General features: G+C 38.5%; 1 protein-coding gene across 3 annotated transcripts in view; it reads left to right on the forward strand.

Annotated features, from left to right (window-relative positions):
* Positions 1 to 15205, forward strand: part of LOC129428205 (uncharacterized) — a 175221-nt gene that overhangs the window by 36356 nt on the left and 123660 nt on the right. For all 3 annotated transcript variants that reach the window (XM_055185147.2, XM_055185146.2, XM_055185148.2), the window contains exon 8: positions 10540 to 10663. In XM_055185147.2, the coding sequence (XP_055041122.2) occupies positions 10540 to 10663 (124 nt within the window). The remainder of the gene's footprint in view (positions 1 to 10539; positions 10664 to 15205) is intronic.

Here is a 15205-nt window from a genome sequence, read left to right on the forward strand (position 1 = left end):
TTCTAAACATACTTTCAATACCCCAGACATAAATAATGAATCACCGTATTAAAGTTAAATTACCTATTGGTGCTTTGAGAAAGATTATCATCTGGAAAACATATAGCCTTCACAGTGATGGTGCTTTAGGTGAATATTTTAAAGGAATCACGGGAGAGGACTTTATATTGGCAACACACTGTTGGTGAATCCATTAGGCTAATTAATATATACTTAAAGAAAAAGTTAAACTAAAAATAAAGTGTCCTGCTATACTAACACTCTTGTTGTATAACTTTCCTTTCTGTGACGGGAACCTAAAGGATTTTATGTAAGCAATAAGGTACAAAAGGCTGTGGTGTATCGTGGTATAAGTCATGACTGAAAGGCGTTAGGCATGAAACAAAGCGGAGGCAGTGCATTGCAACCCCCTTCAGGCATTACTTATACACAGTACAGCAGTAGCCTCGACTACCTTATTGCTTTTATAAACGTTGTGGTTACCACACAATACAAATGTTAAAGCGAAAATGTATGTATCATTGCAACTTTCATGAAGTAAAATAACTAAAAGCCTTCCTTCTGCAGGACAAAATAGTCCCTGATCGACTGTGAACATTAAAGGAATAGTCTACTCATTTTCAATATTAAAATATGTTATTACCTTAACTAAGAATTGTTGATACATCCCTCTATCATCTGCAGGCTCGGACTGATAATCTGTACAACCGGGCAAATGCCCGGTGGGCCAGTCGACATGTGGCCCCCGAGATTACATTTTTTTTAATGCCAAAATGTTAAAGTTATTTATTTTCGGCACGTCATGTATAAATCCAGTTGCATTTAGCTTGGGGGGCGGGGACAGGTAAATATTTTCGGCCTCTTCATGACAGGTTCAGTGTGTGTTACGATCGCGCCCCCCTGCTCCACCCCTCAAGTGGATTTGTCCAAGCAGCCGTGAGGTTCATGGGGAAATATACAGTGATGATAGCGCATCATTTAGCCTTGCACTTAAGAATAATCATTATGGACAACAGAGGCTCCAAAAAGAAGAAAGGGGGAGCAGAGAAGATCCGCGAGAAAAAGTCGCCCAGGTATATTAACAACCACCCAAGTTTATCTAGCATAACTTTTTTTGTTTTTCCGTGACAATGACATTTGCGTGCGAGCACTTGTCTCTTCCAACGAGTTCGGTATGTGTTTGCATGCTCTCTGTTTCTCGATGAAGTGCGAGCCGAGGCAAGCTCAGTGTCACATTGTGTCCATGTTTCTGAACTTGAGCAGAGTTGTATGCATTAGAGGTCTTTACAGAGGACCCGTACACTTCCGGGTCTATATTTTAAAGGGGCAGTTGGGTCTGGGTCTGTTCCAGTTTAATTACTTCGGTCCGTGATCAGAGTCAGTCGGCGCTAATGCGTTAAAGCGTATGTGCAGTCTCAAGCGTGCCTCTGGTTCCTATGGCTATAACAACTGCCTCTTGTTTTGAAAGTCACAATGCACTTTCTTTTTCGTATTTTTATAAATATTATTAATGAACCATCTTTGCTTTCTGAACAAACATTTTAGATATAAGAGATGGAGATGGTAGCAAATAAGCAAAGTTAATATCAAGCCCATTGCACTAAACGAGCAGTTATAGCTCAGATGGGCAAACAGTCATTATAATAAGCTGACTCAAGATATAAAAACGCAAAGCTGTAAAGTCAAGTCACCCGTCACAGTGACAGCAAGTAAAATTTTGAATCTGACATAATGAGTGGATTAAGACAAAACAGTGTCAGCTTTGTTCATGGCAAAGAGAGTTTGCGGTGGTTGAATTTTAACTATAGCCTACTGTGAAATTAATATAAATGTTCAATAAATCAAAGCATTGGGTTAGTGGGGCGATTTTAGTGGGGGGAGGGGGTGTCGTCGGTCCAGTTGTGGGCCGTTCCACAAGAAAATTGCCAGGGCCGAATTTTGTTCCCAGTCCGACCCTGATCATCTGTGTGCGTGCACGTAAGCACTGGAGCGCGCTGCGACGCTTCGATAGCATTTAGCTTAGCCCCATTCATTCAATGGTACCATTTAGAGATAAAGTTAGAAGTGACCAAACACATCAACGGTTTTCCTATTTAAGACGAGTAGTTATACGAGCAAGTTTGGTGGTACAAAATAAAACGTAGCGCTTTTCTAAGCGGATTTAAAAGAGGAACTATATTTTATGGCGTAATAGCACTTTTGGGAGTACTTCGACTCGGCGCAGTAACACCCTCCCTCTCCCATTATGAGAGTCAGAAGGGGAGCGGACTTTTCAGGCGAGTCGAAGTACTCCCAAAAGTGCTATTACGCCATAAAATATAGTTCCTCTTTTAAATCCGCTTAGAAAAGCGCTACGTTTTATTTTGTACCACCAAACTTGCTCGTATAACTACTCGTCTTAAATAGGAAAAACGTTGATGTGTTTGGTCACTTCTAACTTTATCTCTAAATGGTACCATTGAATGAATGGGGCTAAGCTGAATGCTATCGATGCGTCGCAGCGCGCTCCGGCGCTTGCGTGCGCGCGCACGGATGGTGGAGGGATGTATCAACAATTCTTAGTTAATAACATATTTTAATATTGAAAATGAGTAGACTATTCCTTTAACAGAATGTACCTTTACATATGTATACGCCGCTAAGGGTGCTTTGCAATAATACACATAATCATTGGGTGCACTGCTCATAGCTGTGTTTGATTGTAAATAAACTACAGATACTGACCAATCAGAATCGAGGACTAGAACTAACAGTTTTATAAAGAATTTTATTTCTCATAGAATTATGTTGAGTTGCAACTGGAGATTTCAAGCACCAAAAAAGGACAAAAAGGCAGGCACAGTAAAAGTATTATAAAAATTAAATCTTGTAGATTTCAAATAATTGTTTGTTCCATTCCCAAAACCACTTGTAATAATTTGTTTATGACTCCGGCAGATCTACTTCTCGAGTTTAAAGGGTACCTATTATACAAAATCCCTTTCTACAAGGTTTGGACATAAATGTGTGTTGGGAGTGTGTGAAAACACAACCACCCTACAATGAAAAAAAGTTTTAATCTCTATTAAACCAAAGCAGTCTCATTAGACATGCTGTTTTGATTTTCTTAGCAATGTGATGTCACACTGCTAGAGCCCCGCCCACGGCCGCTGAATGACAGTCTTGTATTAACACTAGTCTTGTAGTTTCTGCTTTCAGTGAGTAAGACGTGGGGCCCTATTTTAACGATCTAAGCGCATTGTCTAAAGCGCACAGCGCAACGTTTAAATGGGCGTGTCCGAATCCACTTTTGCTAATTTAACGACGGGAAAAATCGTTTTTTGCGCCGAGCGCATGTTCGAAAAGGGTTGGTCCTATTGTAATGGGAGTATTTTGGGCGAAACGTGCAGTAAACCAATGAGAGTCTCAGCTCTCATCCCCTTTAAAAGCAAGTTGCGCTGGCGCTATGTCTAATCCCTATTTAGATAACGGACTTTGTAAACTGAAAAACTAAGCGGAGGAAGAAAATCCCCAGTTTAAGATTAATGTTAAATAATTGTGTTGTTTTTCACTTGTATTGAAATTGTTATTTTTTTTATTAAAACCTTTAAAACCCGTTTTCTTTTAGTCATGGAAGAAAAAAAGCAGGCTTGTAATTGCTTTAAATGTATGCCTATCCAATATCATCAAAAAACTATTTACAAGTATGTATGAAAAGGTTTGTACTCTAAAAATACTTTATTTGTAACAAACAGGAGATAAAGAATTTACAAACGGCTCTCCTCACGTTTCAGCACTTTGGACAGCGTTTTTTAGCAAAGAGTTTTTTTTAAGCATTACTTAAAATGTTTTTCATCTCACCATATCCACAGGTACATCATATACAATAAATCCGTGAGGTAGCATTAAAAAAAACATTTAAAAACAGATGCATTTGTTTAAAGCAAAGCATTTATTTACTTACCAGGCTGCAGGTGAAGCAGCTCTTTGCGCCTTCTAACGTCTCATAATAAGTCCTCAATTATGTCCAAGAGACTCAATAATAATCTTTTACATTCAATCCTTTAATCTTTCATATTTAAAAGCATTTTTGTGCTGCTGGGCATTCATGTACTTTGTCATAAGCAAACCCGCGTTGTCCTCCCGTTTATAGGCGCATATAAATGCGCTCTTTAAATAACAAAAAACATATTGCGCCATTGACTTTAGACTTTAGACCAGGTTTTTGTTGGTCAATGGCGTAGTCTATTTTAGTTGCCTCAAAATAGCAACGCGCCAACAATGCGCCTGAACACACCTCGTTTTTCAGACCAGAACGCCCATGGGCGCAAAAGGGGCGCAAATGCATTTGCTATTTAAACAACGCGGCGCTAAACGTGAAAATTAGGGTGGAAACTAGCGAAAGACACTTGCGTCGCGCATTGCGCTGCATTGCGCCGGGTGTAAGATAGAGCCCGTGGTCTGCTATTTGTTTCTGTGCTTTTTTACTAAATCAGATCTATTTTAACCAAAGCATCTCTTTTGGTAAGAGAGAAAAGAGCAATAGCTTATTATTTAAAGGTACACACACAAATAGGGGCATTTTGGACATGCTATAATAAATAATCTGTGGGGTATTTTGAGTTGAAACTTCACATACACATTCAGGACACACCTGAGACTTATATTACATATTGTAAAAATTAGCATAAAATGTGCCATTTAAAGGGATAGTTCACCCAAAAATCAACATTCTGTCATCATTTAATCACCCTCGTGTTGTTCAAACCTTTATGATCTATTAAACACAAAAGAAGATAAATAAAAGTTCAAAAGAATATGAGGGTAAATGATGACAGAATTTTCATTTTTGGGTGAACTATAGGAAATAGGAACAGAAAGTAGCTTTCCTCCAGAGAGAAATTTCATTGTGTAAAGAATCGTGGCATTTGTTTGGTCTCATCTCGGGATAAAGTGGGTGTTTTTAGCATGCAGAACTGCGGTAGGATGTTACAGACAAATGTTAGCTGTCAGTACCTCCATCTGCTACAGGAAACTGTCACTCCATCTTTTTCCTTTTTTCTTTCTTCCTCTTCTGCCATCTCTCTCTCTCTCGCATGCATCCACCCTCCAATTCACAGCTCTTTAGCTCGCACTGTAACGGGAAACCATTCCCACAATCCTTGAGGGATGCATCAATGCCAAATCCGCAAGTAAACATGCTGATGGAGTTCTAAAAAGATTAGAGAAGGTAGACACGAGGTATATTGATTAGTAATTTGATGCTTTTTCCTAGTGTTTAGGGAACCATGAGCTGCAAAGATGGACAGACTCGTGACAATAAACGTTGTGTGCGAGTAGAGAGAGCCTAGATTCTTAGATTTTCATTATATATCAGAGAACAGTAACAATATGTCAGATGCATTATAAATTTATGTGCAGTTGGATACTATTTACTATAATATTGATAGGTTTTAAAGCTAATTCCTTTGTAGCCGTTGTTTAACCTGCGGCGTTAACTCAAGGCTAGCAGAAGTCAATACGAAAGGACGTTTTCGCTGATTGGTATTCTAGATTAGGCTCAATTCTCTGAGGATTTTTTGTGTTTACCTCCGACAAGCAGATATTTATCAAGGAATTCACTTATCAATGACGCAAGTCCACCAATTCTTGTAATTCTTAAGGGAAAAACAACAACTGATAGCATTGTTTTTTTTTGCATGCATTGTTTCAGCACTCGTTCTGTAAAGAAATTATGCAAATTATGCTCCTCAATCTTAAAAATAAGATCTTTATAATTTAATTTTTCTGGTGTGATCGGTATTCCCAACCAGTGTATTTCTCTGTTTAAACGATGTTTCCTTTAGAACATCTAATTAAATTCCCACATGTTTTCCAGGTAATTATATAGGCATATAAGGTATTATAAGACTGAATGTTGATCAGCAAAGAAAACACAGAGGGTCTTGCACATATTGTTCCCTGCAGAATGTCTTTGTAATTGCACTTATCGCCACAAAGGTAATTTATTTTGCAACACCCCAGCAAATACTTAACCTGAAAATTATCCACTCAAGCCAGCCTGGACCATATCAATGGCTGAATGCTTCATTAAGAACCTATCAAAGACAAAGGCCTGCTCAAGGTAGCCATGAACGAGACAGTGAATGTAAAGTGATCCTGCAAGCACAAATCAATAGGTTATTTCAGCCCTGGTAAAGTGTTCGCACTTCTCTTAATCCATTATAAAATCCCATATTTATCTGTGGGATGTGGTGCTCTTGCAGCCCAAAGTTGACCCCAGTATACCAACATACTGTACAGTTTTTAAGATGTATATTTTTGAGGGGCTGTCAAACGATTAATCGTGATTAATCGCATACAAAATTATGGTTTGTGTGTGCATATTGTACACTCACCTAAAGGATTATTGGGAACACCATACTAATACTGTGTTTGACCCCCTTTCGCCTTCAGAAATGCCTTAATTCTACATGGCATTGATTCATCAAGGTGCTGAAAGCATTCTTTAGAAATGTTAACATATATTGATAGGATAGCATCTTGCAGTTGATGCAGGTTTGTGAGATGCACATCCAGGACACGAAGCTCCCGTTCCACCACATCCCAAAGATGCTTTATCGGGTTGAGATCTGGTGACTGTGGGGGCCATTTTAGTACAGTAAACTCATTGTCATGTTCAAAAAAACCAATTTGAAATGATTCGAGTTTTGTGACATGGTGCATTATCCTGCTGGAAGTAGCCATCAGAGGATGGGTACATGGTGGTCATAAAGTCATGGACATGGTCAGAAACAATGCTCAGGTAGGCCGTGGCTTTAAACAACGCCCAATTGGCACTAAGGGGCCTAAAGTGTGCCAAGAAAACATCCCCCACACCATTTCACCACCACCAGCAGGCTGTACTGTGGTAAGGCATGATGGATCCATGTTCTCATTCTGTTCACGCCAAATTCTGACTCTACCATCTGAATGTCTCAACAGAAATCGAGACTCATCACACCAGGCAACATTTTTCCGGTTTTCAACTGTGCAATTTTGATGAGCTCGTGCAAATTGTAGCCTCTTTTCCTATTTGTAGTGGAGATGAGTGGTACCCGGTGGGGTCTTCTGCTGTTGTATCCTATCCGCCTCAAGTTTGTGTGTGTTGTGGCTTCACAAATGCTTTGCTGCATACCTCGCTTGTAACGAGGTATCAGCTTGAATCAGTCGGGCCATTCTCCTCTGACCTCTAGCATCAACAAGGCATTTTCGCCCACAGGACTGCCGGATACTGGATGTTTTTCCCTTTTCACATCATTCTTTGTAAACCCTAGAAATGGTTTTGCGTGAAAATCCCAGTAACTGAGCAGATTGTAAAATACTCAGACCGGCCTGTCTAACACCAACAATCATGCCATGCTCAAAATTGCTTAAATCACCTTTCTTTACCATTCTGACATTCAGTTTGGAGTTCAGGATATTGTCTTGACCAGGACCACACCCCTAAATGCATTGAAGCAACTGCCATGTGATTGGTTGATTAGATAATTGCATTAATGAGAAATTTAACATTTGTTCCTAATAATCCTTAAGGGAAAAAATTAATAAATACAATTTTCTTATATATATATATATATATATATATATATATATATATATATATATATATATATATATATATATATATATATATATATATATATATACATATATATATATATATATATATATATATATATATATATATAAGAAAATTTTATTTATTAATTTTTTCCCTTAAGGATTATTAGGAACAAATGTTAAATTTCTCATTAATGCAATATATATTTCAATATATATGAAATCCTACAATGACTTCTTAAAGAACCATATGCAACTAAAATGACATCAATTGGTTTTGTAATATAGTAGTAAATGTTTCTTTTGTGAATTCTTCATTGACACAATTATTCAACCCCTTAAAGAACTACCACTCTGAAGAACAGAGGTTCATTGAAGTGTTTTCAATCAGGTATTGAAAACACCTGTGGATGTCAGGGAACAGCAATAAAGCCTAATAGGCACCAATTAGGCAGCTTTAAAATGACTGTGATACTCAACTCCTTCTAAACATTTACTGGTGTGGTTACAAACATGGTGAAGTCAAAAGAATGGTCCAGGAAGACAAGAGAAGAGGTGATTAATCTTCACAGGAAAGGCAATGGCTATAAGAAGATTGCAAAGATGTTAAACATACCAGGAGACACCATAGGAAGCATCATTCGCAAATTCAAGGCAAAGGGCACTGTTGAAACGCTTCCTGGTCGTGGCAGAAAAAAGATGCTAACTGCGACTGCTGTGCGCTATCTGAAGCGTAGAGTGGAAAAAAGTCCCCGTGTGACTGCTGAGGAACTGAGAAAAGATTTGTCAGATGTGGGTACTGAAGTTTCTGCTCAGACAATACGGCGCACCCTGCGTACTGAAGGCCTCCATGCCAGAACTCCCAGGCGCACCCCCTTGCTGTCTCCAAAGAATAAGAAGAGTCGACTGCAGTATGCCAAAAGTCATGTGGACAAACCACAGAAGTTTTGGGATAGTGTTCTGTGGAAAATTAGAACTGTTTGGGCCCATGGATCAACGCTATGTTTGGAGGAGGCCTATGAAGAAAAGAACACCTTGCCTACTGTGAAGCATGGTGGGGGGTCAATCATGCTTTGGGGCTGTTTTGCTTCTGCAGGTACAGGGAAACTTCAGCGTGTGCAAGGTACCATGAATTCTCTTCAATACCAGGAGATATTGGATGACAATGTGTTGCAGTATGTCACAAACCTGAGGCTTGGGAGATGTTGGACCTTTCAACAGGACAATGATCCCAAGCATACCTCCAAATCCACTAGAGCAGGGTTGCAGAAAAAAGGCTGGAACATTTTGAAGTTGCCATCGCAGTCACCAGACTTAAATCCTATTGAGAACCTCTGGTGGGACTTAAAGAAAGCAGTTGCAGTGCGCAAGCCTAAGAATGTGACTGAACTGGAGGCTTTTGCCCATGATGAATGGGCGAAGATACCAGTAGATCGCTGCAAGACACTTGTGTCAAGCTATGCTTCACGTTTAAAAGCTGTTTAAACTGTAAAAGGATGTTGTACTAAGTACTAAGATTGAATGTCACTTGGGGGTTGAATAAAACTGATAATGATGTGAGCACAGAAAAGACATTTGTGGTTATTTCATTATAAATGTTATGTTATATTTGTCTGACCTACACATGCCTCTTTGATGTAATTGTAAGCAGGATGACTGAATGATCAAAATCAATGTCAAACCAGCCAAAACAATCAATTTCAGTTGGGGTTGAATAATTTTGAACACAACTGTAAATTATGCAAACACAAACAGTTTTTTGTATGTGATTAATCGTTTGACAGCCCTACTTTTATTAACCATGTAAACATTCACAGTTTGTAAATGCCAGATTTCAATTCACTGCAAGGTATATATTTTATAACTGTCTGTGACGAATCAAAATCTTGAGTCTTGAATCTTAAACCAGTGCATATTGTTGCAAGATGTCAAGGAGAGTCCTGAAGTGTCAGCTAAAGAAATCTCTCTAGGACATGCTAAGATTTTTATTCATGTGTCTGCGATGCCCAAAACTCCAAACAAGAACACCATTCGATGGAAGACGTTGCAGAGGAAACCACTTCTGTCCAAAACAAACACTTCTGCGTGTTCTCAGAAAAGCACATGAGGTTCCCAAGTGCCACTGGCGAAATATAATGTGGACAGATGAAATCAGATAAAAAACGCAGTGCTACCAACATCAAACCCTCAACCCAGTTGTACAATATGGCAGAGGAGCTGTTTTGGTGCACTCTCGGGGCCTGGGCAGCTTGCTGCTGTATCATAAATATAAAAATGAATTCCCAAATTTATCAGGACGTTTCGCATGGGATCGTAACACCATCTGTTTGCCAGGTGAAATGTAATAGGAGTCCTTTCACAACAAAATAAAGCCCAGGAGTACATTTATTTCTGTCAAAGGGTCAATGATTCAAATCCAAGGGTTTACAGACTTTTTACAGCAATGGATGCTTTTAATAAAATAAATAAATAAACATGTTTCAGTGTGATCTCAGGCCTCTGTCCCCGCTACATATTTGCATGTGTGTTCCTGTCTCTTGACCCCTGAGTTATAATGATGCACTTATGTATCTTGGCAGTCTCCTCAAAATATTTTTGCCCTAAAACTAGTAAAAGCACTTAGTAAAGGTTCACTGTATTCTAAAGCTCTGCTTTAAATGGCATTCTTATCAGATAGAGATAGACACTTCAAAACAATTACCTGCCCCCTGTTGTTTTCTCTAGAGAGGAAAATGAGCCTCTCTTCATTCAGGATGTGATTTAGAGAGAACAGGTCTATGTTTTGCAGGAAAATTGTAAAGAATACTCGTTTTTAAATTGTATTGTCTTGTTGTCATGTCCTCTTGCTGTAGTCAGTAATTTTGAAAGGCTGTGTTTAGCATTATTCTGAGTTACTGAAGCTGTAATTTAAAACAATGGGGTACTACAGTAGATGACTCTCTGATTTTACTTTTGCAGTCATATCTACGTGATCCCCGTCTTTACGTGGACACTTTCGTTTGGTATTCTCCTGGCCCAAATGATCATTCAGCCCATTACGTCACTGCTGACGCTTCTCAAAGGAATTCTGCTGGTCATAACGGTGAGTCCATTTATTTGGCAGTATTATCTGTTTTGTTTTAATGCTGTAATAAATAGTTGTTGCGTGTATATTTTTGTGATAACTTTATTTTCTTTATGCGTTTTTCAGACGCTTTTACACATTGCATTTAAGCTATACATTTTATCAGTATGTATGAATAGCTCAGATACAAAACGTCCTTTCCGTCAAAAATAGGGATGCACCGAATCCAGATTTTTTAGGTTCGGCCGAATCCCGAATCCACCGTTTAAGATTCGTCCGAATCCGAAACCGAATACCGAATCCTACTCGCATCCTTATTCCAACACAGTAAAACACATTAATGAAGTAAAAAACGTCCACAGCAGTGTATTTTTTATTTTATTTAATTTTAACTGTACATTATGCCAGGATGACAAGTTGGAAAAACTATTTTGACAATTACCATAAGCCTATGCATAATGAAAGCGATGCGTTGCGACACGCTCGTTTTTCCAATAAGCAAGCAGCTCCGCACTGAAAACTATATTTAACTTTGAGTGAGAAGCTCCGCTCGTCAATGTCAGTCTTCACACGGCCGTCCAATTACAGTGGAGGAGGGGCAGGACATTACCACAGCAACCAACCGGCTCACAGCTGAAGCATCACAGCTACCAAGCGCTCGGCTGAAAAACAGCTGGCATTTGGTGTCCTCAAGGCGTTTTCAGCCGTGTTTAAAAGTTTTGGTGTGTCCAGCTGACCGAAAGAAAAAGCTCATCTCCACGTCAGCACCCGATGTGTGTAATCAACGGCTGCATGACGTCGACCAGCGTAGCGCAAGCCTAGGGTTCGGTTCGGTGGAAAAAAAATCTAGGATTCGGCCGAACCCGAACCCCGCCAAAAAGCCCAGTATTCGGCCGAATCCGAAACCGAATCCTGGATTCGGTGCATCCCTAGTCAAAAATAATATAATAATATAGACTGGATGCTCTTGGGACGTATTATATGTAGGGCTGTGACGATACATCCCGTTCCCTATTAAAAAGACCTGCCTAAAATCTATTCTGAATCGCAAGGCTCCGATTCTGTGTTTCATGCACAGCTTATGCGTGTACTACGGCTCTGTGATCAGTAGGAAGTCCTTATCAATCTAAAATCATTATGAGTTGTTTATAACGTGCATTTAAAAAAGCAACACTCGTCAAACACAATCATTCAAAATAGTTTTATTATCATGAAAATACCTGAAACAATCTGAAGAACAGTGATATAAATATCCCTTTAAACATTTCCTGGAATAGCGTTTTATAATGCTACTTCTTCTGTGGCACAAATGGCGTTTTTACACGAGAGCGCCCTCTGGCTTTTGGATGAGGTGGCATTTCACCGTAATTCATTAAGATACATTCATTGAGAAAACGCGCATTTGCATGATTAATCGGCACAGCCCTAATTACAGTATATGTTCATCAAATATTTTCAAATACACTTAATCTCGGCCTCGGGCCATTCAGCAATACTGGTTTTGTGGCAGAATTAATTAAACGCAAAGGCAATTTTTTAGCAAAGTCCTCTAAGTGCACAGAAGAAGAATTGGAGTTTTTTTTAACCTGGTTAAAGGAAGTTTACCAAACATGAGAATATTGAAACTTTTTTTGCATTTTACCTTAATTCAGAAAGTATGTTAAATGTGAGTGGAAATTTTTGTATTTTCAAAAATGAGTGTTGACTTTTGCATGTAGGGGAGAGCAGGGCACCACCTAACACTTTTCGGCTTTGGCTCTGTCTTTCAAAAATTATCTAAGTTAGATTAATAACTTTTTACAAAATCAACACACACATCTGCTACAAATGAACACTTGGGTTCCCACGGGCCCTTGAAATCCTTGAAGGTTTGTGAATCTGAGGGAAAAAATTCAAGGTCCTGCGAAGTTTTTGAAAATATACATACATAGATACAGGTCATTGAAAGTGCTTAAATCTATTTTATGCAAGAAGTTTTCTGGAAAAAAATATTCCCTGTGTAGTGTAGGATAATATCATAAAATGTTTTTGACTTTTTAAGCACACGTGCTAAACTGTTCATTTTAAATGCTTATATCTTCTGTATGCGAATCTTGATTCATACCAAAATGCTTTTTTGCATAGTTGTGTTTCACACATGAACGTCTCGGGTTACGTATGTAACTGTTGTTTCCTGAGAAGGGAACGAGACGCTGCGTCTCTCTTGCCATACTTCCTGCGTCCCTGTAACGCTGTCTTTGGCAATATTTCAGATAGCGATATACTTCCTGGCTCCCGCGTCACCCTGTCTTTGTCGTTAAGCCTCACCATTGGTTGAATTTGATATACACATTCAGACACACTTACCTCTGGAGGCGTCCCCAAAGTGTCCCCAGGGTGACGCAGCGCGAGTTCCCTCTAAAGGGAACTGTAACAATGTATCTTAACAGGTAACACGATGTAACCTTGTTCTCACTTACAATGTGTCTCCACATTTAGTCCTTGATTTTGAGGGTATTGGTCCTGGAAAGTCCTTGAAAGGTCCTTGAATTTGAAGTTAACCAAGGTGTGAGAACCCTGGAACACTTAAAGTTTACTTGGGGGACCTACCGTTATTGTGGATTTATCTGCCTATAATAGATATCCACACATTCATCCATCCATGATCCTTCATCTAACCATCCTTGTATTATGCATCAATGCAAAATAAATAGAGTTTAAGACAAAAAAAATCATAATTGTCAGATATTAGGAGTTGCTGACATGTTTCAAAATGCTCAGAAATCGAAAAAAAAAACATAAGATGAAGAAATTTACTTTTATTTAGCAAAACATGTTTAGTATGTATATCATGCATGCTGATCCGATTTGCTTTTAAAACATTAATTCATCAACTCAGATTAAAGATCAGTTTGTCAACATTAACTGTCGACGCAGGCTCTAGGAATGTTTCAGGAATGACAAGGAACTACAAAAACAGTGTCTGATTCACAAAATACATTTTTAAACGTAGTGATAAGGTGTAATATGAAAGGTGCCCTTGCTGTATACAAACCTGATGGTCTAAATTCATTTGTCACTGTATATGAGCCTCCGAACAGCTGTAGCGCAAAATGAAAAAGGGATAATAACTTGTTGATTGATGATAATATCCATAATAATCACAACATATTGTATAATTTTGGCTTCATGACTGAAAATTGACAGTACAAGGCTTTCCTCAAACTCATGTCCACATTCCCAGCTCAAGTCAAGATGATTTCTCAAGAGCCGTAACAATCATGAGACATTAATATTCACGTGTTTTACGCAAGTGTTTATTATCATTCGTGTTATTTATATTGTTAATTATGCGTACAGAACGAGTGCCTTATTCATCTATGAAGCAGCCGTGAAGGATGGAAATTAATAAACTGAAAAATCTGGGAAGATGTGACACTGCAGACATAATGAAGAATTATTCAGAAATAATAATTGTTTCTGATTAGCTGTTTATGAAGATAAGTGTGTGCGTGCATGTGTGTGTATGTGTGTGTGTGCGTGCACGTGTGTGTGTCTGTCTGTGTTTCTTTATTTGAGCAATCAGAGGTCAGAGGAGAGTGTCATCTCTAATGGGCACACTGTAATATATGTGACACCGCTCACTTCAGGGGGTTTCATGCAAATATGGATATGCAATTAAAAGGTACAATGAAGTGTCTAGGAGAAAATATAGAAAGGAAAAGCATATTTAGGAAAACATATTAGCCATCATTTTTAATGTTGGGATGGTTACCTTGACATCTCTCATTGCAATGCCCTAAATGTTGTTTCGTCCTTTAGGACATGGTGATCTGTGCTTTACAGTGAGGATGGTGTATGCTTACTCTGAAACAGCTGTTTTGTTTTGTTTTTTGAGGAAAAAGCTGTTTTCTCTTCATTATTAGTAAAACTTAGTCACTGTTGAATAGGGGTGTAATGATAAATCACGACACACACTAATATACCTGTCTAATATCGATTCAATCGCAAAGGCGATATTATGCATAGCTCTTTTATGTACTATAGCTCTTTGATCAGTAGGAAGTCCTTATCGATCTAAAATCACTATGAGTTTGTGTTGTTTATAGCATGCATTTGAAAAAGCAGTGTTAAACATAATCATTATACATTTTCTTTATTATCATGAAAATACCTGATAAGGGTTGAGCGATATAAATATATTTCCTGAAGATGCATAGCAAGCAAATCTCACGATTTACCTAGTGATGAAATAAAGGTTTTACACTTTAAGAGAAATCTTATTTTTAATGTACTATTGCAGTGTTTATTCAGTCTTTTTTTTTTGTTCTTGTGCCCTCATAAACTTCAAAATCTGAAATTGTGCTTCCGCCCTTTTGTGCCGATCAATCTCTGATAACATCAGCTTGACGGCTGTTAACTCCGCCCCTTCTAACTGTCATGGTGCGTTCACACCAGATGCGAACAAAACGTTAAAGGATAAGTCAATTTAAAGAGAAATTCATATAATTTACTCACCACCATGTCATCCAAAATGTTGATGTCTTTCTTTGTTCAGTCAAGAAGAAATTATGTTTTTTG

This window comes from Misgurnus anguillicaudatus, chromosome 14 (genome assembly GCF_027580225.2).
Source record: "Misgurnus anguillicaudatus chromosome 14, ASM2758022v2, whole genome shotgun sequence".
Classification (NCBI taxonomy): Eukaryota; Metazoa; Chordata; class Actinopteri; order Cypriniformes; family Cobitidae; genus Misgurnus; species Misgurnus anguillicaudatus.